Below are 27,801 nucleotides of genomic sequence, written 5' to 3'. Positions count from 1 at the left end.
ATTCCAGTGGCCCTGATAGGTCATGTTTCATGCTATTTAGAAGGCATCCTGGGATATTGTCTGGGCCCATTGATGCAGTGCTCTTTGTCTTAGAGGGAACATTAAGGACCTGTTCCCTAATGATAGTAGGGGGAGTTATATTTGATGATATTATGTGAGTGAAGGTTGTGGGGGAGAGAGGGGTAAAGTTGGAGCTGAATTCAGTCTCTGTATTTCAGGATTCGCTGTAGTAGATTTCAACATTTCAAATGGTTAACGATTAGGGCCTCTTACACCTTCTGCATGATGCAGTATAGTCCCACACTCTAATTGTAGAGCTCATTCTCAGCTTGTTGAATCTAAAATGTATTAAAGGTTCAAGGTTCATAGGTGAGTACTAGGCTAGCTGTCCCTGCGGGCCATTTTGAGCTTAGCCAATTTTCCTTTTGGTGCTTGAATTAACCTATCCCATTTGGTATTACATTGACCTTACCCTTCCCATGGTCAATAATTATATATTACCCTGAGTGAGAATAACTGGGATCATACCATACATAATTTGTAGGGACCCATGCATGAGATAAAGGAAGTAGGAGCTGCCTCTATACATTAATGGTATGGGGGCAGTCCTGGTGTACATTTTATATTATCCATCCATAGAGCCACATTTATTATTAATCCACACTTCCCAGTACTGAACACTATGTGACATCTCAGGCTCCTTCTTCGGCTATGCCTTTCATTTACCAGTGTTCCAGTCTTGGCATCATCTGCAAATAGTTATCTTGTTTGTGTAACCAAGCATGATGTCTGACACATGCAAAAACATGACTTGTTTTAACAGCAAGCATTGTGTGGCTCTTCTAACCATCCCAGTAGCTCTCTGTTACCATTGCTTTATCTGAAAGGAATTCTAATCCCATACAACTAGCTTTACTCCTCCACATAGCCATCATGGGATTATTAGAGGTTCCTAGAATTCCCTGAGTCTGCCTGCCTCATTTTTTCACAAATCTCTACTCCCTGTGTTTTCAAGCATCAAGCTTCTGGGAGATCCTTCTCTGGTGGCCATAGCAACCTCTCTTGCTGGTCATCTTCAACAGATCCCTTAAAACTCATATTTTCCAGCTTGGCCTTTTTAATTTTTTGGTTTCCAGATTTTATTCAAGAACTTGGCATATCTTTTGATAATTTTGTTATATTTTATTGGACTGTGCTTAGTGTCTTTGTACACTAATAAACATAAATTTGAATAGAATGTAAGCAATATAAGCCAGAGATGTACTATATCTAAATAATATAGGTGCATTGAGCTTACAACATTCTGAAAATGTCACAGTGTGGCTACTGCATGTATGAAAACTTCCAGATCAGTGAATATCTGTATGGAAAGTGGACAGATGGGAATGAGCCGTTATAAATGGAATGTATTTCTCACTTCCATCATTACTTGTTACAGCAGTGTCAATACCGTGAGCTTGGACACACATAATGTGGACCAAGGATTACATGCCAGCAGAAATCAGCCATACTTGCAAATGTAATAAGCAATAAAAACAGTGGGATTAATAACACTAAGGGTGATCGTCCCTTTATAACAATGAATAGAGTGGATATTACTGAATTAGAAGTTGGAGACTTTTCAGATCGGGCCAGAAGAGATATACTTGTAATAGGAGATACAATTAAAAGAGTTGGTAATACTTTATTTGCAGAAGATAATGAACATCACATAGTGTTATGCTTGCTTGTGAGAAAGACCTTAGAATGCCGTAATGTAAGGAAGTATGGAGCTATTTTAATTAATGTTGGTACAAATGCTCTCACTTGCAAGGACTTTCTGAGTGGTTGCAGGGAACTTACAGCCTTCATACATGGCATAGTCTGTACAGGTGTTAGAAGGTATTTCTCACAAATCACATACAGATAAAAGAATTAAAGTATTTTTGGGGTAAATACCTACACAAAAAGAATGTCATGTTTTAAAAAATGGAAATGTGTAGAACATCCAAACCTAATTTTGGGCACACGTGTTTAGACATGTTGGTGTGCCACTTGTCAAGACCAGGGAGAAGAATTTTTGCAGCAATATATTGCAATAGTTGACAAACACAAAATAGGATTTTTGTTAGGTCAAAAATTTAACAGTTCACAGATAGCAACTGTCGCTCATCTAGTCAGGATGTAATAGACGAGACTTTGTGGGTTCTGTTTAAGCAGCTTTATTATGTACAAACACATCATGATTGAGGCTTAATAACTTTAATTTAGATAAACTTATATACAAACTACCTATTGCATTCATATATGCTCACTGTCTGGTTGTAATCTCAAAATGGCACTGAAGCTAGCATTTGCCTGCTATTTATATGCATGCTCAGTCCTTGAAATGCATCTTAAATATACATCACACACTCTGTTTTACAGCAACATTTGATGTAGTTCTGATGCTTGTTAAATAGCAAGCTCAGATGCTCATAAGCCTAGTACTTATTATACAGCAGGAACTTCTCATTATTACATTTGTTAATGCCTGTTATGTACTTCACAGATAAAGATTCTAGTTGTCTACTGATGTACTATGTTCTTCATCTGTAAATATGTTGTTAGTAATCTCTATGTTAAATTGTTAATCGCTATGTAATCCAATGTAACTACTGTCTGTTTATTTTAACTGTGGAGCTTTTCTCCCCGGGCCTCCGCTGAAAATGGACCCACGTCTAGTCGGACACTCCCGGTCAACAAATTTAAATAAATAAATAAAAATAAATAAAAAATAAATTGTTAATGCTAAGAGCATTAGTAATATTTTTTATTGGAAAATGTGCAGTGTGCTCACAAGATCGATATTGTTATTTTTTATGTAACATGGTTAAAGAACAATGACTGTTAACCAGTTCTATCAGGGTATAAATGTTTTACTGTAACAGATATTCTAACAAAAATATCAGGTGTAGGTAGTTTGACCAGGATTAAAGATTATTATGAGACCTGTAGTTATTATATGTTCAGTGATAACACCAGTGCTGTAGATTGTGTAACTGTGACAATAAAGGCAACTCTGAAGCATATAACAATTGTTGGAGTGTATACACTACCAAAGTCAAGTGCTAATAACCTAGAAGAATTCATACATTTCTTGCATGAAACACAACAAGGAAGAATAATAGTGGCTGGGGACTTATATTTAGCAGAAACAGACTGCAATAATAGTGATTCAACAACATTAGTAAGGAAATGATATGCAGTCTGTGTTCAGGAACAACAATTGCTTCAGACTGTAAAAAAGCCTACCAGGGAACAGAGCACATAAGACACCATTTGTGTTCCTAAGGAAATGACTGTTACTTCATGTTACGTTTTACCACTGGTGATGTGCAGTGATCCTAGGGTTATAAAGACCAAATTGTTGCTAGATAATGCTACCAAACTGAAATCTAAATGAATGCATTGAAGAGTAATAACAGATTATAAGCAAGCAAAACAGTCACTGTATAAAACTAACTGGAGTGATGCATTCGGTGGAAAAAACATCAGAAATAATGTGGAACATTTTGAAAGGGAAATTATTTGAATAAAAAAAATCAAAAAATGTTTAAAATCAGGATCTAGGCACACAACATAAGGAGGATATATTTCAATAAGAACAATATACTTGATTAAGGTGAGAGACAAAAAATACAAGAAATGGAAAAGAGGTCAAATGCTAACTTTGAAAACTGAAATAAACAAGCTGGACAGACAAGAGAAGATCAAGGAAAAATTGAAGAAAATTTATATAAAGATGTTGAGCATAATAGGAAGTCATTTTATAGAGACATATGATGTTGGAGGAGTAAACCATTGTATAGATACATAAAATACTGTAGGAGTAAAGACATACAAACTGATAAAATGTTTTTAAATTCTAAAATTTATTCTCAGACACAACAGATTATAAATATATTTACAAAATCTTATGCAAAGCAGTTTGACTCCACAAAGGGGATGGTACCATTGTTGTAGTAACATCCAGGTAAACTCAGATACTAAAATCAAATTAGATTATAGTGAAAAAGGACTATGCAGAGTGGGCCCAAACAATGCACATGGAGGAGGCAGAATTACTAATAATGACCTGAGAACACTTCCACATGAACTTACAGTACCATTGCAGAGTGGGCCCGAACAATGCACATGGAGGAGGCAGAATTACTAATAATGACCTGAGAACACTTCCACATGAACTTACAGTACCATTGCAGAGTGGGCCCAAACAATGCACATGGAGGAGACAGAATTACTAATAATGACCTGAGAACACTTCCACATGAACTTACAGTACCATTGCAGAGTGGACCCAAACAATGCACATGGAGGAGACAGAATTACTAATAATGACCTGAGAACACTTCCACATGAACGTACAGTACCATTGCAGAGTGGGCCCAAACAATGCACATGGAGGAGGCAGAATTACTAATAATGACCTGAGAACACTTCCACATGAACTTACAGTACCATTGCAGAGTGGGCCCAAACAATGCACATGGAGGAGGCAGAATTACTAATAATGACCTGAGAACACTTCCACATGAACTTACAGTACCATTGCAGAGTGGGCCCAAACAATGCACATGGAGGAGGCAGAATTACTAATAATGACCTGAGAACACTTCCACATGAACTTACAGTACCATTGCAGAGTGGGCCCAAACAATGCACATGGAGGAGGCAGAATTACTAATAATGACCTGAGAACACTTCCACATGAACTTACAGTACCATTGCAGAGTGGGCCCAAACAATGCACATGGAGGAGGCAGAATTACTAATAATGACCTGAGAACACTTCCACATGAACTTACAGTACCATTTTATTCACTAGGTCATTTAAAAATGGGCAGATTCCTGAAGATTGGAGACATGCACTTGTTAAACCCATCTTTAAGGGAAAAGACCCATAAGTTTACTTTCATGTTGTGGAAAAATAATGGAGAAGGATATTTTGGATAAACTTTTGTCAAAAAAGGAAAGGTTGTGACTTGAAACCATATGTCACCTTGCATATATTGAAAACACATGATGTCTATAACAATTTAATAACAACTATAAATTAAAAATTGTGCTGTGATATTATTTATATAGACTTAACTTCAGGTCTATATTAAAATCTCGAAGATTTAATGTTTCGAATCACTAAAGATCGAACTTTAGTGAACTTTAGTGATCAAAACAGCAAATCATTGAAATTCTAATAAAGGCTGTAAAAAAAAAAAAAAACAAGTAAAGGGTATTTATGAGGCAAGCCCCTGCACTTACCCACTTAAATATACCAACTCTGAGATCGCACTTTAACAAAGTATGGTGCGTGAAGGGAAAATTTCCCTTTCTTACACTGTAGCGCAATCTCAGAGTTGGTATATTTAAGTAGCGGAGGGTGTGAGGGGTGCAAGGGGTCTTGCCCCCCTGCCTATACTCGTCAGTTTTTTTTTTATTTTAAATTTTTTTTATAGACTTTCGACTGTTTAATGGTTCAATGCATAAAGTTCGATGTTTATGCATTCGATCCATTAAACAGTATTGATGTACTCTTGATAAAATGGATAGCTGCATGGCTTAGAATAGGACATGGCAAGTATCATACAACAGCTGGACAGATGAAAGTATAGGTTGCAGTCGAAGTGTCCCACAGGGCTCTATCCTAGGTTGATAGTTGATCAGATTGTATCTTTCAGATCTATCTTTTTTGCCTGAGGTGTTCTCTAGTCTGCATGCAGATGACTTGAAAATGGGTAAACTGATTACATGCATTATAGATAAGGCATGTCTGCAAACGAACTTGACTAAATTGACCATTTGGGCACAGGAGAATGATATTTGGAAGACATAGGCTGAAAGGTGAATATTTAATACATCACACATTAATTGAAACTGTAGATTCATTTAAGGACCTGGCCATATAGGTAGCTCCAGCTTTGAGTTTTTCTAATCTTATCGACCAATTGGTTAATGATAGTTATAGAACTATAGGTTATATAAAAATATTTATAAAGTCTAGGAAGCCAGAAATGATGAAATCATTGCTTGTTAGTGACATTACACCAAAACATGAGTAAACTGGAAAGAGTGTACCAGGAATATACCAAGGGCATCCATGGATGTGAAAATTTAAGTTATTATGGAAACTAAATGTATGAATTTGTACAGTATCTCATATAGACATTTAAGAGAAAATCTTTATTCAGGTATATAGGACATTTAAAGACAACTACCTCTGGGAATGTTTGGGGTTATTAAAACGTAGCAGAAAATCATCAGACAACCTAGATTAGAAGATTCTGTAGGAATGAGAAATGTACTAATTGGTTCTCTAAGATAGTAGCTGATCCATGGAACAGACTTCCAAATTACATTAAATCAAACACTAGTTTAGATAGTTTTAAGAACTAACTTCACACTTATTACAGCAATACATGTTTTGCTATATTGACAGGCTAGAAGGGTGTTATTCTCCATGCCTGAAATATTGGTCTATATCTGTTCATCAAAGATTCATTTCTGCGAACCTTCATTCATTGACCCTAATACAGTGAATGTTCACATCAGCAAAAGTTCACATCAATGAACGACTTACCCAGGGAAAGGAACTCCACCATTTTGACCATCCCGCAAAGCACAATATTTCAAACCCACGCATGTGAGGGGCTTTGACCCCCACACCCCCTAACTATATATATCAATTCCAAGACTGCACTAAATGGGTCTATCCTTATAACACACCTTTCAAACTTTTAGCACTAGAATTAGGACAAAGACAAAAATAATGGGGGGGACAAAAGACCAAAATTTGGGACAGATTTTAAATATTGCTCTTATCAACTTAGAAAGTTGTAGAGTAACAGGTGTTACATTATCATACATTTTCTGAAGGATATGAAGTATAAAACTCTAATTTCTGTCATTACTTAGTGACAACAGTCCTCAATGATTTGCAGAAAAGCACAGATTTTACATGTACAGGCCAAAGATATGAGGCAAAGTTTTGGACAGTTGGACAGTATGCTTTATGAGAAAAAGCAGACAAAAATTAGTAAACCTAGGAGTTGCAATCTCAGATCAAAAATTATAGTACTCTGATTAAATCATAGCAGTTGAGGTGCACTCTTATAGACAGTGTATGGGCAATACCACTTCAACAGAGGGAAACCTTTAAAACAGGTTGGCATAATGGTTAAGGTGTTTACCTTACAGACACAAGGTGCAGTTTTTGATTCTCACATGGGGTAACTGGTTAGGCTTAAAATGGCCTGAAAGGCCAGTTAGCCTAGTACTAACCTATGACGCTGTCTCATAGGTGCTATACAGCATGGGAACCTATTACAGCAAAGTAATTTTGATGGCAGAACTAAACACAATACTTTCCTTGACATGAGTTTCTAGATTCACAATTTATACATTTCCTTACAAGCACTTGAATTAGAGGTACAAACATGCCATGCAAGTGTTTTACACAAGAAGTTCCTGTTTAGCTGCGAATGTTCATGTTGGTGGTGTTCATACATGTAACAACTGTCAGCATTTGTGAAACATGGGACACGTGGTGATAACAGCATAAAGCTGTAAACATGGGACAAGTGGTGATAACAGCATAAAGCTGTGAAATGGGACAAGTGGGGATAACAGCAGAAAGCTAGTGAAAAGCATTTAAAAAGGGACTTTAGACTGGTTGGTCTGACATGTTGCCCATGAGCTCTGAGTTGCTGAGATGTATCCAAATGTTGCCAGAATTCCCTGGCATGGCTGTATATACCTCCACAGACAGACTTTGATCATGCCATTATGTAATACAACGTGTAGCTCATACCTCTAATAACAGGTATATCATTTATAGGCTGAACTTTTTGCATATAGCTGTATTAGGGCTCATGTAATCTACAAGCAGCTTGCAGTTAAGTTAAAGTAATATGCATTCACTTCAGTAGTAATACTTAAAAGTGTTGATCCTTTAGCTCTACCCTAGATATACTGAACTGGTGGTATAACAGCCACACAGGAGCCAGTTCTGGATGCATCTCTTGTATCATGGCAGCACCATGTTTTTCAACATTTATGTCATCTCAATGCCTGTTTCAGTACACAAAAGAAATTTGTGTAGAATATTGTAAATAAGTCAGCATATTGTCCAAAAATATAAAAGAAAATATTACAGTTCACATTATTGCATTGTATATTGTATACAGAATTATGCATCTTTGGCTTAATAGACTGCACTGCATAGCTCTGCAAACCACTTACTTTATGAACTTTTGAAACATTGCCCTCATAAATGCACAGATCAGCTCCTGCATGAAACTGCCTCACAGTCAGAAACCTTCAAGTATTTCAGATCACTAAAGGTGGACAGCTTCATTTATAAAATAAAATACCCTTTTGTTTTTGTTCTTTACCTTCCATTGGCTGTAAAGCATCCCTCCAAGCCAATTGGCTCATTTGTTCTCCATCAAGAAGATGAGGGTGAAATGGGAGGGGCATCATTAAGACAGCCATTAGAATGGTTTGAGAGTTTCTTTTTTCTTTCTTTTATTTCCTGTTGTCCCTACCATCTCTGCAGATACTTGGCTTGGATATCAGTTAGGGGAAGTATAATGAGTTGATGTGGCTGATTGTCCCTTAATTCCACAAGGGCTATTTAGAGGAAGCAATCCCCCATACCCCTACCCTGCACCATCCCAGCAAGAAAAGGAAGTAGTTTTCCCTGTCTGCACCACAGAAATCATACCTCCCCATGTGCTCCTTGAGCAATGGTTATCCTACTTACCCACCCTCCAGGAGAGGCAAGAAGGCCACCCCTCACTCCTCTTTTTCTCTGCCTGGCTCCTGCAGTTCAGGGGCTAGTAATAAATCTCCAGTCACCCAGGCATCAGTAAGGGCTATGAAGGAGAGGATAAACCATACACGTGTAAAGGAGTAAAGTAAGAACTGCGATGAGAAGCCAGGCCTTCAAAGAAAGGCACAGAGCTATAAAATACTTGCAACAAACTCTTAGGTTGTGCACTAAGCAATCTGTGAGTGTTCAGTGTTGCACAATATAAGTGTATTAGAAGTATATCATGAAGGGAGCAGTGAAACCAAAAACTGTGTAATAATGCTTAATGTTACATTGAATATGCTGGAGATTAGTAATCCTTATGTGTCATCTGTTTTGTGTATCTTAAACCATCATCTTCTTCTTCTGTTTCAACAGGGGTAACCTCCTTACCAATGCAGATCCCAATTACATTAAATCATGCCGCTTCCACCCTGTGGATCATCCTTACTGTCCAATCTTCCGCCTTGGGGATGTAGTCAAAATGGCAGACCAGGACTTCATCAAATTAGCAAACAAGGTAAAAAGATGAGTACAACATAAGCCCAAGTAATCCTCTATGGCAAGTATGACTGGAATCTGACTGTTAATATGTAAATGTGCATATGAGCATATGTTTGTGATTTGTGTGTGTGTGTGTGTGTGTGTGTGTGTGTGTGTGTGTGTGTGTGTGTGTGTGTGTGTGTGTGTGTGTGTGTGTGTGTTTACTGTCACGTATTTGAGGGATCTGTTGAGTATTTTTAGTGATAAATAACTTGATGTTGAATGTTGGATGTGTGGTACATTTGATAATGTGCATTAATATTGCAATAACCCAGGACTGAGTGTGGTATATTGAAGTTTTACCCACGGTTGGTGTGGTTTAATCACAAGGACAAAGCCCAAGTGATTAAACAAAGGCAACTGTGGGTAAATCTTCAAAATATCACACCCAGGAGCTAAAAGCCAAAAATGCGTACAACAAAAACACACTGGATCCAAAATGGTAACAATCCACAATAGTTTTAATAAACCACACAGAGTTGCAGACTCCAAAGAGAAAAAAAATAGTTTAATGCCCAAATACCAATACGGAGTTTTTGTCCAAGAAAATTAGACTTCTTCATCAGAATATAATACCCTTACCTCAAAACCACAGGCTTAAATATCCTTAACAATCAATTAAATCTAATTAGTTAATTAAATAAACACTGATTTAAAAAATGCTTAAAACATCTTATAACTAGTACATTACAAACATTTAAATTAATTATTAGTAAATCTCTTACCTAAAATTAACATAATATGAAATGTGATACAGAATCACTTAAAAATCAGTTTAAAACTCATTATGAACCATATTTAATTAAGCATTTAAATGAATCTAAGAAAAGTATCTATTAATTAGCCTAAAATTTATGATAAAATATACTGGTTGAATAAAAAATGTACTGAAAATACAACAGATATGTACATAAGATGATGCTGAATACAAATAAACATATTAAAATATCCTGAACTACCAATTGCAACTTTGCTGCCCTTAACTTCACAATAGGTACCACTGAAGTGTGTTCATTAATTCTAGGGTATGTAGTTGCATTCAGTTTTCAACTGCCAATACAATTCTTTGTATTCGAGACCAGTTTCTCAACAACCACCAGTGAAATCAACCTCCATAGTATCTAGAATACCAAATGTAAAGCCAACATAGTTTGTGCACTTTACTGTCTGTTTGTATAAGGCATCATTAATATTAAGATGTTTAATATCATACTTATGCTCATAGAGTCACTTATTCAACTTCCGGTCAGTTTTACTAATATAAAATACTATGCATGATGAGCACATTGCTATATATATTACCCGCTGTGTTAAACAATTCCCATTCTTTAAAATAATGGGTGTCTCATTATTAAAACCTATAAATATTTTCAAGCAATATATCTATACAGTAATTAGATCTACCACATTTACTTGTGCCTTTAGTGCTGTTCAGATGGTTACCAGGTCCTACATTCTCCTTTCTAACTGGCTCTTAATGTTTTTTCCAGTTTTGTACACAAACTGTAACTCATTACCCATAATGGAAAACTAAGTCAGCAGTGGTGACAAATACATTCCACTTCTTTATTACTATCTTTGATGACCCCTACTTTATTGGAGTATTTAAGAATCAAGGCTCTATTATAACCAACATTCTTCAGTTTCTTGGTTCTCATATTGTCAGGGCCAATACCCAAAAGAGTTTTGTAACGAAGACCCCATTCATTAAAAACTTCAGCTTTTATGTTATCTACCATAACTGTAGTGTAACCTCTTGTGTAAAACATATCACACAACTTTTTCATTTCAAAACGTCATTCTTGCCATTCTAATTAATTGGCCTTTTTAACAATACCTTTCTTGCAAGAGAAAGGGTGACAACTGTTAAAGTGTAGATGAGTGGTACAGAAGGTGGGTTTCCTACAGATTCTTAATTCAAATCCCTTTTTGCTTGTAGAAAGAAATAGTATCTAAATAATTAATGCTGTCCAAACTATACTGGTGGGTAATTTTTAAAAAGGGAGTGGATCCAGATAAAAATTCCATGAATACATTAATCATTTCCACTGGTCCATCCCATAGTATAAAATATCATCTAAAAAGTGTAAATACGGCTGAACATATTCGAAAAGGTGATTGACAAAAACACATTTACACTCCCACTCTTTCATTACAAGGTTTGCGTAAATGGTGGGAGCAAGCTGCCCCCATAGCTACCCCTTTAATCTGCTTGTACAGTTCTCCTTCAAAACATTTGAAGTTATTTTCTCTAAAACTAATTCCATTAAATCTGTGACAGGGTTTACTTCCAAATTGGCATGAAAACTACTACTAAACAAGCTGTCATGGAATAGTTCTAGACCTTCACTCTTAGGAATACAATTGAATTAATCTATAACATCAGTTGTTAAAAGGATAAAGTTATTTGCCCATAATTCTCCTTTTAGGCATCCTAAAAGTCTCAAGAATCTTTTAGAATGTGTGCTTCACTCGTCTATCAATGTATGTTGCCAGAGGGTATGTCTTAGATCTTTGTACTGCAACAATGGGCTTAAAAGGGGAGTCAACAATGTTTTTGTGGACGTCAAGTATGCCAAATATGATTGAGATTCTAGGTGAGGCAGTAGTTAAAAAGTCATGTAAGTCCACAACAACAACCCCTGTGTACTGCTTCATCCTTCCTTGAGTCATTAATGTTTGGCTCTTCTGGCATTCTTGAATGAATCCATCTAGTCTTATGACTTTTTACATCTTTAATTTTAAAATGAAATTCATAAGCCTTTCTTGTATGATGGTAGCAACCACTATAACAACAGCTTGAATTTTGGGGGGGGGGGGTCATATGTTTCACAAATATAGTATTTTCAGGAAAGTACCAATTGTCAGTCTTCATTTTCAACCATGAAACACCACCTGGCACTTTTAAATTACAAATTCCTTCCTGCGCACAGGCCAGTGAAAACTTTCAGACAAAAGCATGAGCAGTCTGAGGTCACAGGTTGAAGGATAACTGGATTAGCATGAGTCAGTGGGTATTTTCTTTTTATTTAATTGCATGCATTGCAGTTACTTGCGTGAGAAGAGAACAGTTATTTTATGCAAGATGAGGTAGTCAGTCAGTCTCTCCTGAATCTTTTTAAGTTTGTGCCAGCAGGAGAGAGAGAGCCATGCAGTCAGCCAAAATTCCCTGAAGACGTAGATGAATAATTACATCTGTTCACAACCATGAGACCAAGATAAAGATAATAGTAAGGTTACATGTATAACAGGGTGCTTGAAATGGAAGGAAAACTGCTGGACTAATTTACAGCCCACAGCAGAGATGGATAAAACAAGATCTGAAGGACTCTTTACATTATTTGGACTTTATGGCTTCCCTTGAGTCTATAGATTCAGATTATAGACAGTATCATACCTCTCAACCTCTTAGCGCATGGAATCTGGACAAATCTTAAAGTAGTGGGGGGCAAAGGCCCAAAAATAGTGACAGATTTTAAATATTGCTTTTATAAACTTAGAAAGTTGATAGAATAACAGCATTTGTCTTAGCATGCATTTTTGTGAAGGATATGAAGTCTGAAACTCACGTGTATGTCATTATTTATTGACTTCATTCCTCAGTGAATTGTCAGAAAACCACAAATATACAAGGAACAGACCAAAAATATGAAGCAAAAATTTGGATGTTCTGAGAAAATTTGGACAGCTGAGAGCTATGGACAGTATTAGATTCAAGAGGATATTCAAGTAGTCTGAGTGCTGTGATACAATATACTTACCCAGGTAATAGGGCAAACTGAAATTTACCAGAACCAGAAATTTTTGCATCAGATCTTTTGGTTGCTGAAGGGAAGACAATACAAGTCTACCTCTTTGCTTTAATGTTTTTCATTATCTAATAATCTCCCACTGTTGGAGTATGAATGCAGCATTCTCCTAATAGTCCTAACCAAGTTGAACATAGAAAAGTAAACTAATACAGCTGGTGTTTTTGCCTTATTGTGTAGCTGTAATTTAAACATTTAGTTTGTGCCACTTCTAAATGTTTTTAATCAGAAATCTGTTCATCAACAGTTTATAAATCAGTGGCTCCTCAAGCTTCCCTGTAAGTGGAACTTTGGTAAGGTCTCCACTGTACAGTATTTAAAGCAGATGGTATATTGTACTTTGTATATTTTGTATATAATGTATACTGCCTTTGTTATTCTGGCTAGAAATTTATGCTAAGATTGTATGTCTGTTTTTTTAAGTTGTTATCTCTCTATGTATGTAGAAAATGTGATTGTATTTAAATTTCTTTTGTATGTGGAGCTTTTCTCCCCGGGCCTACTCTGAAAATGAGCACTTTTTGGCGCAGTGGACCATCCCGGTAAACAAATGCAAATAAATTAATTAATAAATACCTTAGCTACATTGTTATACTGTATGCATTTCTTTTTGTTTAGTGTTGAATCTATGTTTCATCTCTTTAATCCTTCTTTTGCTTAAGTAGTGGTGTCCTAAACATTATTTTCACTTGATTTTTGGAGTTTAATGCTTGCCATAGTTAAACATTCAGGCCTCAGTTTTTGCTTGATACTCATTTTTTTAAACTTGTGTTTCTCACAGGTATCCCTCAGTCTTACTGGAAGTAGAACTAGATATGCAGTTTTTGTATGCAATTTTATGCTAATTGGACTATGGATTTTTGGCTGGATGTATATACTTCTCAAGAGCCTTTGTCCAGATTTTTGTGTCTACAGATTAAGGGCTATGCTTTAAGAGCTCATTCATCCTCTTGTGAATGCTGAAAAGAGCTAGGGATTTATCATCTCTACCCTCTGCCCCAAACATTCTCAAAGTAAAGTGTTGTCATAGCTCCCTCAAGTCCCTCACTTTTTTGTATCATTTCTCTAACAGATATTACCTTCTTCCCTAACAAAGTTTGCTGGTTTCTTCATTTGAACCTTGCTATTGTGTTTCTTGTTTCCTTCTGCTTTTTCTGGTATAATGTTCACTCCTACTTCTCCATTATAGTACTATAATTATTATAATACTTACATTATTATAAGCATCTTTATGCTTTCTATTTGCTGTTCTTTTCTCTTCATTCTTCTTGTCATCGCTTCTGATCTTTCTTATTCCCATCTCATCAAATCAGTTGTTGTTGACTGTCTTTCAGCTTTTCCCGGTTAGGGGTCGCCACAGTCTGCTAATGATTGGCAGTAGATTTTTACAAACGCCGAGGTTCACATCAAATCAGTATTGACCAAAAATATCTCCATCTTTGCTTACTCTTTCTATGATCTTCTGAAGGCATCTGGCCATTTACTCTTACTCCTGCCAAATTAAAAAAAAAATCACATCTGCCCTAGACTATATTTCCTAGAAAGTATCCTTATATTTGGAGGCATTCTCCAACCTAACTCAGGATGTTTTAACCTAGGCTCAAAAATTTTAAATAGATTTAAAGTGGAAAGTATCAAGTCTATACAATCTGAAGTGCTTAACACGTAGCCTAGGTGAGGCATGCTCAGAGATTCAAGGTGCTGCAGCAAACGTTGATAAATGTGATAGCCTCTTTAGAGTGCTTACTGATTACTCCCCTCATTTTGTTAAAATCTGCCTTAGTAGATTGGGCTAAGGTCACTTTCTGATGCCTTGGTATATTTCTGCAGGTCTACTGTAGTAGATCGAAATCCCACTTACCTAACTTTCAAAATCCCGAGACGACAACGCCGAAAATCCATAACACCAGCAATCCGGAACACCGACTTTCCACTCCAGGTAAGTAACAACTTAAAACTAAAGCAAAGTAAACTGACCCATGAGGGGGGCTTCACACCCACCAACCCCCTAACTAAATATACCAACTCCGAGATTGCACTACTGTGGGGGTAAGGGGCAGAGTTCAACATGGTGGCCACACAGTTACTTACCTGGAGTGGAATGTCGATATTTCGGGTCATTGGTGTTATGGATTGTTGGCGTTGTTGTCTCGGCAATATGAAAGTTGGGTAACTGGGATTTTGGTCTACTGAAGTAGACCCATTTCTGCTTAGTAAAGAAATGTTAATGGAATGTGCATATAGGGACATCTAGCATGAATTAAAAAGGTTGGTAGCTCAAAGGAAACAGGCCTAAATGAAGGCCAGGATGGAAGTTAAGTTAAATTAATACTCATATAGGTTCATAGGTTCATGGGTAAATACTAGGCTATCTGCCCTTGTGGGCCGTATTAAGCCTAGCCAATTTCCCTTTTTGTGCTGAAAATAACCTATCCCATTTGATTCTAGATTGGCCTTACCCATCCCATGGTCAATAATTATATATTACCACTAATGAGAAGAACTGGGATCATATCAGAGAGAATTGATAATATGAAACTAATTAAGGCAAACATTCATGGAAGTTCTACTTAGCTGAAACTGGAAAAGTCCTGTCAAGGATAAAAGTAAGGAAATGGCAACTGTAAAGAAAAAGCTGAAAGATTTGCTGATTGTAGAACATAAAGGTAAATGCAGAGTGCTATGGAAAATGTATTACAGTAAGGCAAGAAGACAGAACAGCTCTTGGTATTAAGACTAAAAATTAGGCACACAGGACAGAAAACATAAATAACAGAGACATACCAAAATAAAGAAACTACATGACAAAATAGAAGATTCTTTCAGCCAGTACTGTACAGAGTACAGTCAAGGAGACTAAGATGCAGATCATCCTTTTAAAGGATAAGTTTAACAGATTTCTGTTGTGCTTGGATATTTATAAGCTGTCTGGGGAAGAAAAGCCAAAATTGGAGGAAACCATCGCACATAAAGAAATAAAACTGGTAATCAAATATCTTCAGTTGAGTAAGACCCATGACTCAGGTGGATTCAGTGCAGAATTTTACAAATAACTCTGAAGAAGAGTGTACACCTAATGTAAGATGCATTTAATAGCATGCAGCTTGGGGATCTTCTCTCGTGACAGGAGACCATTTTATCTGATAACCAAGCAATATAAACTATTAGATTGTTGTTCTTTCTACCACACTATTTTGTTCCTTGCTGTTAATTATAAGAAGCTTTGCTAGCAAAACTAATATATCTTATTCTTGCAAACGATGACACATGAAGTGCCTAGTGTCCAATTAACATACATATCAGGTGTGCACAAGCCATGATGTTTATACCCAGAATTATGGGGACGCTTACGTATTGTTTAATTAGGCACTGAAAAAAATTTGAAATGCTGTCATAAAACTTTCTATAGAAGTTACTGAGAAAGTTTGGATTTGGAAGTGCCACCTTTAATGTGATGACTTTAGAAGATATATGACTTTCCCTGCACAGGAGTCAAAGTTAATGACATCCTCTTAAATTGTTTGAAAATATAGAGGAGGACTAGGTAGAAATGCACCCAATAATGCTTCTGCTTATCGTTAATGTAGAATTCCAATGAAAATTATTAGATTTCCAGACCTGATCTAAGGATGTAAGCATGAGGACCAGAACGTGTGTTTTTAAGTGATGCACAGGACACCATGATTTGCTTCAGTGATAGCTCAAATGGTGCTCTTAATCTTTGAATGGTATTAAAGGATTATGCAGCCCCATAAACATTTTTAAAGTTGGTACATCAAATTCCAAATTGTTGAAAGCAGGAAGAAATATTGATATATGAATGCAAGGCTAATAAAGATTCTCTGTTGCATCAATTTAAAATACACAGGCATATGCCTTAACGGAGAATGTTAGCAGCGGCACTTAATAAGTACGCTGCTATGGGGAAGTCTTAACATGATTTACTTGTATGTGGTTTTACATGTCACTTCCAGTAGTTCCATTTACATATGACCCTTGTCTCATTTGCAGTCGATTTTTCAGAGACTGAGGTGCCTCCAGAGTCTTGGAAGTCAAACAACTCTTGAGTAAGCACTATGGAAAAGGCTTGGGGTATGTTGAAGTGATGCATAGTATACCTCTAGAGCTGCATAACAAATCATGAGTTTTATGTGACAATACTCTGACCCTAGAAGGCTGGCCTCACAGATAGGAAACAGGCCATTAAAATTTTTCTTCATTTCACAACTGAGAAACTTTGAAACCTAGATTTCAGTGTTTGTGGAATTTAGTTTCCTGGAGAAAGATAGACTTAGATATCTTCACGTCATTTCAGATATAGAATAAAAACAAGTTCTCAGGCTGCTCATACAGCCTCATGCTGTGGTGGCACAAGGAAGACAATCACAGTCATTTTTCCCCCAAAACATGTTCTCTCAAATCTTCTGAAGACAACATTAACTTTGGATCACTTAGTCTCCCACTGTCCAACCTTTGTCGTAAAGTGAAACAAAGAACTGGCTTTCTTTTCCTGGGCTTCTGGACTAAGATGAAACATGGATACAGCACATCAAGTATCTTCATGTGTATGTATTAGAGAGAAAGTCAGTTCAATAGTTTCCACATTTTTATAATTCCAAGCTGATAATTCCTTTCTCCCCAGGGATAAAAACTTCAGGGGTAATGAAAAGGCTGGCATATCAACATAAATGTTTAGCATACCAAAACTTAAGCTTTACTGGAAAAAATTTAAGTAAAAGCACTATAAGGAAAAATTGACAGGCATACACAAGAATCATGATTTTAAGAATTTCTTTTTCAGCATACCCCCCGGAAAAAATATAAAGCATTGGTAAAGTCTTTTTTACTGCCTACAACTAACTGATAATTTCTCACCACATAATTTCTCACTGTACCACATAGATTTCATATCTATGACCTAAACTTGTGCATCAGGAAAGGCTTATAGTAAAATATATACAAAAGCATATTTAATTCAGTATGGCATCCACTTCCATGAGCATTGGGAAACAGATTGGGAGTCCCTCAGTGGGATTCAATAAACTCCATGTAGGTTCCATGCAGAACCTACACGGAGTGTTTTCATGTATGCGATACAGCTCACTGCACGGCATTGTGCCATGAATAGTAATGATGTGTGGCATGTATAAGGAAGGTTTCATGGGTTGCACCAGTGTTGCTAGATGCAAAACCTGTACACTGAATGTGGATCATTCCACACAACATTTTAACGCAAGAAATGTGGTCAAACATTAAATTAATGGAGGACAAGGGCCAACAATAGGGACCCATTTACTTTGTGTTAGCATGCATTTTCTGAAGGATTTGAAGTACAAAATAGAAATGTTTGTCATTATATATATTAACTTCAGTCTTAGTGATTTCTCAGTAAGCCATACATTTTACAAGGAACAGCCAAAAAATATGATGCAAACATCTGGATATTCTGCAAAACTCTGGCCAGTCTCTCTTTTGTGTTTTAAATATTTCTTTTTTTTTTGTTTTTTCTTTATTTTTTTAGGGCAGTGTTTGTAGAATTCCCTGCTTGGCATAAACATGTTTGGCTGTGCTCACCTGGTGTGTGCAAAGTGCTGCAGCACACAGGCTAGGAAATGGACCACCCAGATGTAGACAGGTCCCAGACAGCCACAGACATAAACCGGATGCATTCAATTAATAATATTGGCTATCACACAAACACAGTAAGCGCCGTTGAGCTATGATTAAAAGGAGGACTTTACAATAACTACAAAGATAGGGCAGCAGGTGTTAAGTGTAGGTGAAGAGTGCACATGGTCTGGGGTTCTAGTACAGGGTATACAAATTTTGTTTTACTGTTGTGAGATTGCAGATTATAGCAATGAAGTGCAACATACAGAACTGTTTTCTCAACCTGCTTAATAGAGCTGTAGACATGGCTTATCTAACTAGCACATTTACACAAGTGCCTGTATACCAAATAATCTAGAAATTGCATTGTTTGACACTGTTGCACATTGCTTACCATCACACAAACACTGTGCCTGGCAGTTTGCACCCTCACCTACTGTATTTGCACAATGGTGAGTGATGCCCGATGTTTTCAAATGTAGCAAAACCAAAATGTGGGCACTACCAGTAAGAGTGAGACATGCAATCGGTGGGAAAACATAGATATATAAAATGCAATTGGCAGGAAATGCTCATTATACATTGAGCTTGAGCTATGGCAGGCATGCCAAGAGTTGCTGGTGAAAGTGTGAACTTTTGGGCACAGAGGTGGGGTCTCCCAGAGTCCAAAGTGTTTGTTGGACTCCTGGTTAAGTAGCATGGACCCTGGTTGCAGCAGCAGGACTATTCAGGCTCAGAATATAAGTCTAAAGCCTGGAATAATATTGCCAGGGCTTTAACCAGTGCTGCAGGTATCCCCTGCACTGGTGAGCAATGCAGATATCACTTCACTGACATCCAGAGGAGGAAGTAGGATACACTTGACCTTTAAATAAGGGAATTTAGTGTAGGGGCTAGTCCACAGATGTGTAAGTCTCAATTTCAGTCAGTAATTCTAAGAGTTAAAAACTGAATATAGTCAAGACTGGTATTCAAGATGGTGATCTGTTTTTTTCCACAGCTACTGCAGAGTGAGCCTCAAATGTCAGGTCCCATGCCACGTGTTTAGTAAGGATGCGAGAAGCATGTGGCATGTATGCATCAGAACAGTACTGTCTAAACAGTATTTTAATAATAATAATAATAATAATAATAATAATAATAATAATAATAATAATAATAAATTGCATAGTAATTTTGTAGTATTAAAAGTTAAGGGCTGCTTACCTGGTATTTAATGCAGTTTAATCAAACTGAGCATGCATATCTCAACTGCAAAAGACACCATGCATGCTTTAGTCTGTAGCACAAAGCAACAGTTCCATATTCTCAAATAACAATGAGCATGCATCTCTAAACTGTAAAAGGAAAGTATGCATGCAGTAGTCTGTAGGACAAAATGACAGTACAGTCATCTGTTGTGGGTTCAGAAGCTTCACTTCCCAAATATATAATACCTTTAGGTTTTCACCATTATTGGAATGTAACATCGTGCCTCTATACCAGTGGCACAAATGGCCTTCTGTAAACTGTAATCAGTATAATTGGAACACACGTATGTGCAACATATGCACACATCAAGGATTGGTGGCTGCAATCTGTACTCTAATGTGCCTCTGTTATGAACTGGGTAGTTTTAAAAGTAAGGAAGAAATTTGTTAGGAATTTATAGTGTTAAAAGTAAAGGTAACAGAATAGAGTCAAATAATTGTATCTTCGTATGTCACATTTGAAGTTACAAATGTTCTCCCTTTTGTCTCTCACCCCAACCATTGTTTTCTCTCTTTTTTTTAAATGTTTTTATTTTTTATTTCGCCCACAGCACAGTGGGATAGGCCTGTCCCATCGGATCCACCTACTCCCACTCCATTGGCTGTATCAATGCTGCCCAACACATCTGGTGCAGAACCTGGTAGCACCCCCTCTACTGCTCCTGTACTACTTGACCCCACAGGTAGTTCTGTCCCAAAGGATAGGCCTGTGGCTCCCTCCAGGAGCAGTGGCAGACGTGGTGAGTTTATCAAGTGACAGGAACTGCCAGGGATGGTGTGTAGGATTGTGCATCGTACTGTGGATGCACAACTATGCCGGATGGCATGCCTATTCTCCATCCTCATGCAGAGTGCTAATAGGAAATGCAGATGTTAGACACTGCAGCCAGTGGTGCAGTGAGGTGATATTGATGACAGTCCACTGTGTGAAAACTGGATTCTAACTGTCAACCACCTCGACGTGCATATGACCTGGATTTACCACTCTTTCCCCAACCATGGTGTTCACCCACCTCTTGTGTCCTTCACCGTTTCTGTCTCTTGTCTTGTTTGTCTTGTTTGTAAGCAATTGCTTCCTCACCTGCCCAACTTACCTCACCCAGGCATTCCTATATCCCTTCCCCAACATTCCTCCTCTCGCTCAAAAAAAAAATGGGCACCTGTCCTACAAAAAAAAAAAAATTGTCCCATACATAGCTCTCCATTTTACACGTGTCTTCACGACAGGCTTGATTTGGTCCAATTCCCTACGCAACTGATTCTGTTGTGGTCACTCCTTTCTCTCTGGAGGTGACAGTCTAAATTAAGCTAAATTGTTGCATATATGTTCATGCTTTAAAACTGAAGAAATGGCTAGCTATGGTTCTTTTCTACATCCTTCCTGCACATTCCTTCCCTCCTTTCACTTTGTTCTTCCCCCTGCTTGCTCCCATTTCAACACGTTCCTGTCTTCCCCATTTCTTTTCTTTAAATAATAATTGTGTGATAGTATGCCTTGTGCACCAACACGCAACAATGTTAAATGGCAGCAATAGAAGTAAATATAATTAAAGTATCATAGACACTTATAAAATAACCACTTCCACTGATATTCAAACCCAGTAACATCTGCTTCCAACAACAGTGCATTAACACTTGCTGACACAGAGTCAGTTAGCTAGCAGATGTATTTAATACATTCAGTATTAACTGACACAGTTTACCAAAGATTTCTGTTTGTACTCCCCAGTGCATGCTTCTCATATCACTAATCTTGTATCTTCTACATTACATTTGAATGAAGCAGCATTGTGCAATCCCCTGTAATGTTTTATAAAGCATTATTGCACAATAAAATAATCAACACTACTGAATTTATAGAAACAAAATGGATTATTGAACTGGGGGCAGATAAAGCCCCTGGTTTAAATGGGGTAGTGCCTTTAAAACCAGCCTTAAAGAGGCAGAGAGTTCAATACTGAAGGTTGGTTGGATGATTATGCTTTTAAAATTGTGGTTTTATGATTGTATAAGTTATCTGATGAAGAGTATTGTATATTTGGGAAGTATATATTTTTAATGCACAACCTATGACTACTCTGTAACAGTGAAGTGTTGTTTGGCCTCCAGACTAATGCATGCACACTTTCCTACAATTGAGAAATAAATGCTCAATTTGATACAGCTGTATAATAAACCAACAAATGCGTCTTTACTTTTAATGCTAAAATAACCCTACTGTTTGGATGCATACATGCCACATGCATCTTGCATCTGTGCCAACCTAGTGGCATGGGTTTGTACAATCAGTTCTAGGTCTGTGATGGCTGCAGAAAAAAATAGAACAGAACAGAATGTCATTAAGCATACCAATCCTGAATATATCCAGATCCAATGGTCGAGTGTATCAATAAAAGAAATACTGCCAGCCCAGCTAGCTGGAATTTTGTAAATAATTATATGTCATTTGTGAATATTAATATGATTTATATAGAAGTGTGACAGAAGGAGATGCTGCCAGCCCAGCTAACTGGAATTTTGTAAATGGTTATGTGTCATTTGTGAATGTCAGCATGATTCATATGCTTGTGTTGCAAATGTATTGGAGCTGTATGTCATATAAGATGGTTTGTACAGACTTGTGTGTTGAAGATATATTTTGTAAAGTACTGAGCAGAAATGTATATGCACTATTGTGGCTGTTTAGATGTATATAGTTTAATAGGGGAGACTGAAACACAGGAGGTTAATTTCAGAAGAATAGATGAAAACTTAAATTACTTAATAACCATGTAAAAAGGGATGTTATCTTTCAGTTTCAGTCAATAGAAGACAGAATGTCTGTACTAGAGAAGTTTTTTGTATTGTCTTTAAATGTGGAGGAATGTAAATAATTTTACGACTTTATGAGCCTGGGAACTGAAGTCAGAATGACAAGAAATTATGTCATTCTACAAGTATCCCAGCAGTAATATTTGGGATATTAATTTAAGCACTCTCTGCGAGAGAGACTGAGCATTTTGTATTTTGTCTTTGACCTGACAAGAAGACCCATTCACCACACTTGCCTTGCTCTGTAAGTAAGTTAACTAGAGTACAGTAATTCTCTTAGATTCAGTCAGGAATATAGCGAAGTATAGCTTAGATGTTTTCTGTATTTATTTGAGACTGTTCTGCAATGTTCTTTTAAGTATTTCCTGTGATTTTGAACTCTGATGTAACTGTGTTTATTTACTGAGTATTTTTTTGTTATTTTATTATTTATTATTAAATATATTTAAACCTATCATTGTGGCTGATATTTGTGAGACATATTTAAGTTCTGAGAGTACTTGCATATTTATATGATGACACTGTGGGCCACTCCTAATAGCCTTGCTCTTGGTCAAACTACCATTTGTATTGATACCATTACACACTAAGATTGGACGCCCTTTGTTAAGGGCATTAAAGTAACTGAGTGACTGGTGGCAGTAATAACTACCTTATAGTCTAGGCAGAAGGGATCATAGCTGTTAAACCTGTGTCAGCCTTTCCCAGGTGTGTGTGTGTGTGTGTGTGTGTGTGTGTGTGTGTGTGTGTGTGTGTGTGTGTGTGTGTGTGTGTGTGTGTGTGTGTGTGTAAATCAAACCTCAAAGAGCATGTGTGTCAACTACTTGGGCAGGGACATGAAGCACTGGCTGTATCAAGAGGGTACTGGAGGCCTTGGTTTGGTCCTTCAGCTGAGATCTCAACTCTATATCTGTGTCAGTGGGGAGTTTTATTGGGGATCTGGAGAAAGAGAGAGAAACCAACCCCAGACTGACTCTGGTCTCTGTGTGCTCTTAAGGGAAATTGCACTTGATGCAGAGTTCTCCATCTGGAAATACTGTGTGTGTACCTGTCATCCTCCCAGTGTGTACATCCCCCACTGTTGCCAGTGGTGAGGATTGAGGGTCCTTGATTACCAGGCCAGTGTGGGGGCATCACAGAGGGTATCCCGCTTCCTCATTGGAGGTCTCTGTAGTGATTTTTTCATTGTTTACTAGTGTAGGGATACTGGTAGCACTAGTCAGAGCCCAGGCCAGACTATTCCATGCCTCTGCCTTGTAATCCAAGCCATGGAATACCCTCTGCAACAATCTGGGCCCATGTTCATTTACTAGGAGTCCAACAAACACTTTGGATTCCTGGACACCCCATCTCTGAGCATGGAAACTCATAACCTCTCTAGGAATGCCTGCCATGCCTACCACAGATCAAGACCAATGTAGAATGACGTTTTCCTACCAGTTGCAGTTATTGCACTTACTGGGAATCCACACTTTTTAGTTTTGCAATATTTGAAAGTGTTGTGCATTGCTTACCATTGTGCAAACAAGTTGCAGGAGAGTGCACACTGCCAGGAAATGTGTTTGCATGGTGGCCAATAGTATTCATTGAATGCATCCGGTGTATGTTTGTGGCTGTCTGATTCTGTCTGCTACATGAGTGACCAATTAATTTGGTTTGTGCACTGCCACTCTACTCACAAACAAGATGAGTATAGCTAAAGCTGTTTGTGCTAAGCAGTGCATTGCGCAAACAGTGGCCCTCCTAAAAAAATTAATTTTTAAAAATGATAAAAAAATGGAGAAATAGTTGAAATGCAGAAAATCAATATATGACATATACAGCAGAAATTGTTTGTACACAGGAGATATGACTACATAGGTCTGGATCCCAACTGTCACTGCAATGCACCATCAGAAAACAGAAGGGGTGACTTATAAATCTTTGCCACACAAACAGCTTGGGAGAAAATACATGATGTAATTCCTCACACAACCAAGTGCAACTGAATGTACACTGATATCAAGGAATGACCTGTTATTTGTAAATATATGTGATAGATATTGATGTAATGCCCTTAGTGATCACATGACCTGTTATGATTATTCCTTGCAAATATACAGCTGTGTCCTACCTTTTTGTGTTTCCTGGTCATTCAACAGTTATCTGACTAGTACTCAGAGACATGCAGTGTGTAACCCAGTCTATATCATTTACCTTAAAATGTGTGAGGATATTAACTGGGAACACTATGATATGCAATTGCCATCAAATGAAAGGCAGGTTGGATGGCGCAAACAGGTATAGACTGCTGTTTTGGGGGTGGGGAGCAAAGGTGGATTCCTGTCATGGCACACGCAAGGGTATATTGTTCTTTCGAGGATGGTGGACCCAGGCTGAGCTACTGTTATGGCACAAACAAGGATATGTTGCTCTTGTTACCCTCCTTGTTTTGCATCCTGCCTGTTTAATCCTGTGAGGGTGGTGAAGCCGGAAACTGCTATGTCTCATTACTTTCTAACTTCTCTGTCTTATGATTTCCCATTACAAATGTATAGTTGTATACTGAGGGCATTCAGTGATCATCAGTACTTTGGGGAGGTATCAATGTGTGAATGTTTGAGGCCTGAGGCCTACTACTTGCTAATGGACACATACAAGTCAAAGAACTCTCTGCTGTCACATGTTACATTAATTTCTGTACAAATCTCTCACCTTGTAGTTGCTTACTGTACCAAGTTATGAAATACAAGGACATGTCATAATATTATTGTGCAATACAGTACATGTTCAGGACTTACCTTGTAAATGCAGCAGTTGCCACAGTGTTATTTCATGGCTAACTGTGATGCAAGCAGTACACAGCCAATATATGGGGAGGTAAAGGCTGTGGTTCTGAGATGAGGCCAGCAGAGGTCACAGGATTCCTGTATTATGTCCTTGTCCATCCTGCAGCATTCTATAATGTCCATGTTGTGTATGTTGTGATAGGTTACATGTGGCCTGAAAACTCTTCTCCATCCCAGCCTAGGCCTATTGGCAGCAGCAGCATTGCATCAGCATTGACTGCAGCCTCTAGCACATGCAAATGGAGTTAAGCATAACATTCTGTCTGTGTAGACTTTCTTTGTCTGTACTCCACTACTTTTGAAATCCACAGGAAAAAACAGTAAGGAGTCTACATGGTTGCTTTATAATTTATTAAATAGCTCCACAAGATTGGTTGATTAGCATGCAATTCATCTGCTTCTGCTGTAATTAGCATCTCTGAAACACAACCTAAGACAGATGCAATCCATTACTAATCTACTCCATTATAAAAAGGCAAATGTGTAACTAGCCGGACTGATGCTGAGGATACCCGCTACATGTTCAGAAAAGTTATCTTTACAGAGGAGTATTGAACTCCAGCAGGTATGCTCTCATTTTGTTACCTACATAATGCATATGCAGGAATATATTAATTTATAATGTGAAGCAAAGTCTTTTACACTGTTATCTGTGTGCATTAGTTAGAAGTGCACTGACGGCCATGTTTGTCAACTATTTCAGAGGTACAAATCATTGACAATACATGAAAATAGTAAACTGTGTGATACATATGTACAAATGTTTCAGGAACAGGTTCCTTGAATGCATATTTAGCATTTGAAATGTGTTTTATTAGCAAAATGATTCATCCACCTGTTCTTTTGTGGGTGGGTGGAGGAAAGAGAAGTTACTGTTATGTCACAAACTACAACGGACTGTTCTTTTTGGGGGGAGCACAGCTGAGTTACTGCTATGGCACATACAAGGATATGTTGCTGTTGCTACTCCCCTTGTTTTGCATCTGCCTGTTGTTGGTATTTTACATCTGTAGAATGTTTTATGTTTTTCCAGTGGGTACTACTGACTGCCTACCTTGACTGTTTTATCTGGCAACAGTTACTTTGCAGTTATGTGATACTTATGTGTATTGTCATTCTGTTGCCTTTTAGGACTAAAAATGTCACTGAGGTGCAGACCCCCTTCAGTGAGGTGGAGAATAAAATCATTGTTGATGTGCTTTGTCAACGTGGGGCTTTTCTTCTCAGAAGGGGTTGTATACAGCCTACATAGCCTACATACAAGTTGATTCTCTAAAAAGGCGTTCCTGACTGGGATTTTCTCTACTTTTTTCATAAACAGAACATTTTGTATCATCATGGAGTCGTGATTTTGTGCGACTTATTACCGTGGTTTTTGGCCTATATATAACTCTATTATTCGGGCGTTCTTTTCATCGACAAGAAGCATCCCCGTGGACTGTTGGAATTTGTACATTGTTTGGAGGAAATATTTTGTTTAATGGGAAGCTTATAACCATTTACTTTATTTCTAAACTCCGTTTTTTGTCACAAGCGTTTGGGACTTTGTGGACTTGTTTCTTCATTGGTAATGTTATCCCATGGTGCATTAGCACATATTTGGGGCTTTTCTGATTAGATTAAATTTCTAGTGAATTGTTCTATCCATATATATGTTTTACAACAATTTAACATATGGTATATGGACAGTGTTCGTTGTACTTATATATTTTATATGAGTGATTATTCAGGGCACTTAGCAGCATATACTAATATATCCTTGCATATAGGGAAGATTTCATTCAAATTTGGTAATTGTTGTTTATTTATGACTTTACATTATGCAATGATATTATTCTCATTACCATTATCATTATGCAATGATATTATTGCCAATTGTTAAATGGTCAGTTTGGGTCACAGTTTGTGTACTCAATTTTTTTCTAATATTGGATTTTATTATAACAAATATCTTTTACAAGCCTATTATACTAGTTTGATTTTGCAACTAGTGGCTCTGTAACTAATTTAATGATATTAGCTGATTTTCTTAGCTACTTTATGTTTATGTCATAACTATCATAATTCAGTGTCACTATAGGTAGCAGCTTTTTTACACCAGTGGGAGATATATATTTTTTGCT

At 37.3% G+C, this 27,801-nt stretch overlaps 1 protein-coding gene across 1 annotated transcript in view; it reads left to right on the top strand.

The window, feature by feature from the left end:
- Nucleotides 1–27,801, top strand: part of P2RX3 (purinergic receptor P2X 3) — a 684,798-nt gene that overhangs the window by 362,271 nt on the left and 294,726 nt on the right. Inside the window, exon 8 of the mRNA XM_044084177.1 lies at nucleotides 9,206–9,347. Within this exon, the coding sequence (XP_043940112.1) occupies nucleotides 9,206–9,347 (142 nt within the window). The remainder of the gene's footprint in view (nucleotides 1–9,205; nucleotides 9,348–27,801) is intronic.

Source organism: Protopterus annectens, chromosome 9.part0, assembly GCF_019279795.1.
Source record: "Protopterus annectens isolate FY-2018-M chromosome 9.part0, PAN1.0, whole genome shotgun sequence".
NCBI classification, from domain to species: Eukaryota; Metazoa; Chordata; order Ceratodontiformes; family Protopteridae; genus Protopterus; species Protopterus annectens.
This window is presented reverse-complemented; position numbering and strand designations above follow the sequence as displayed.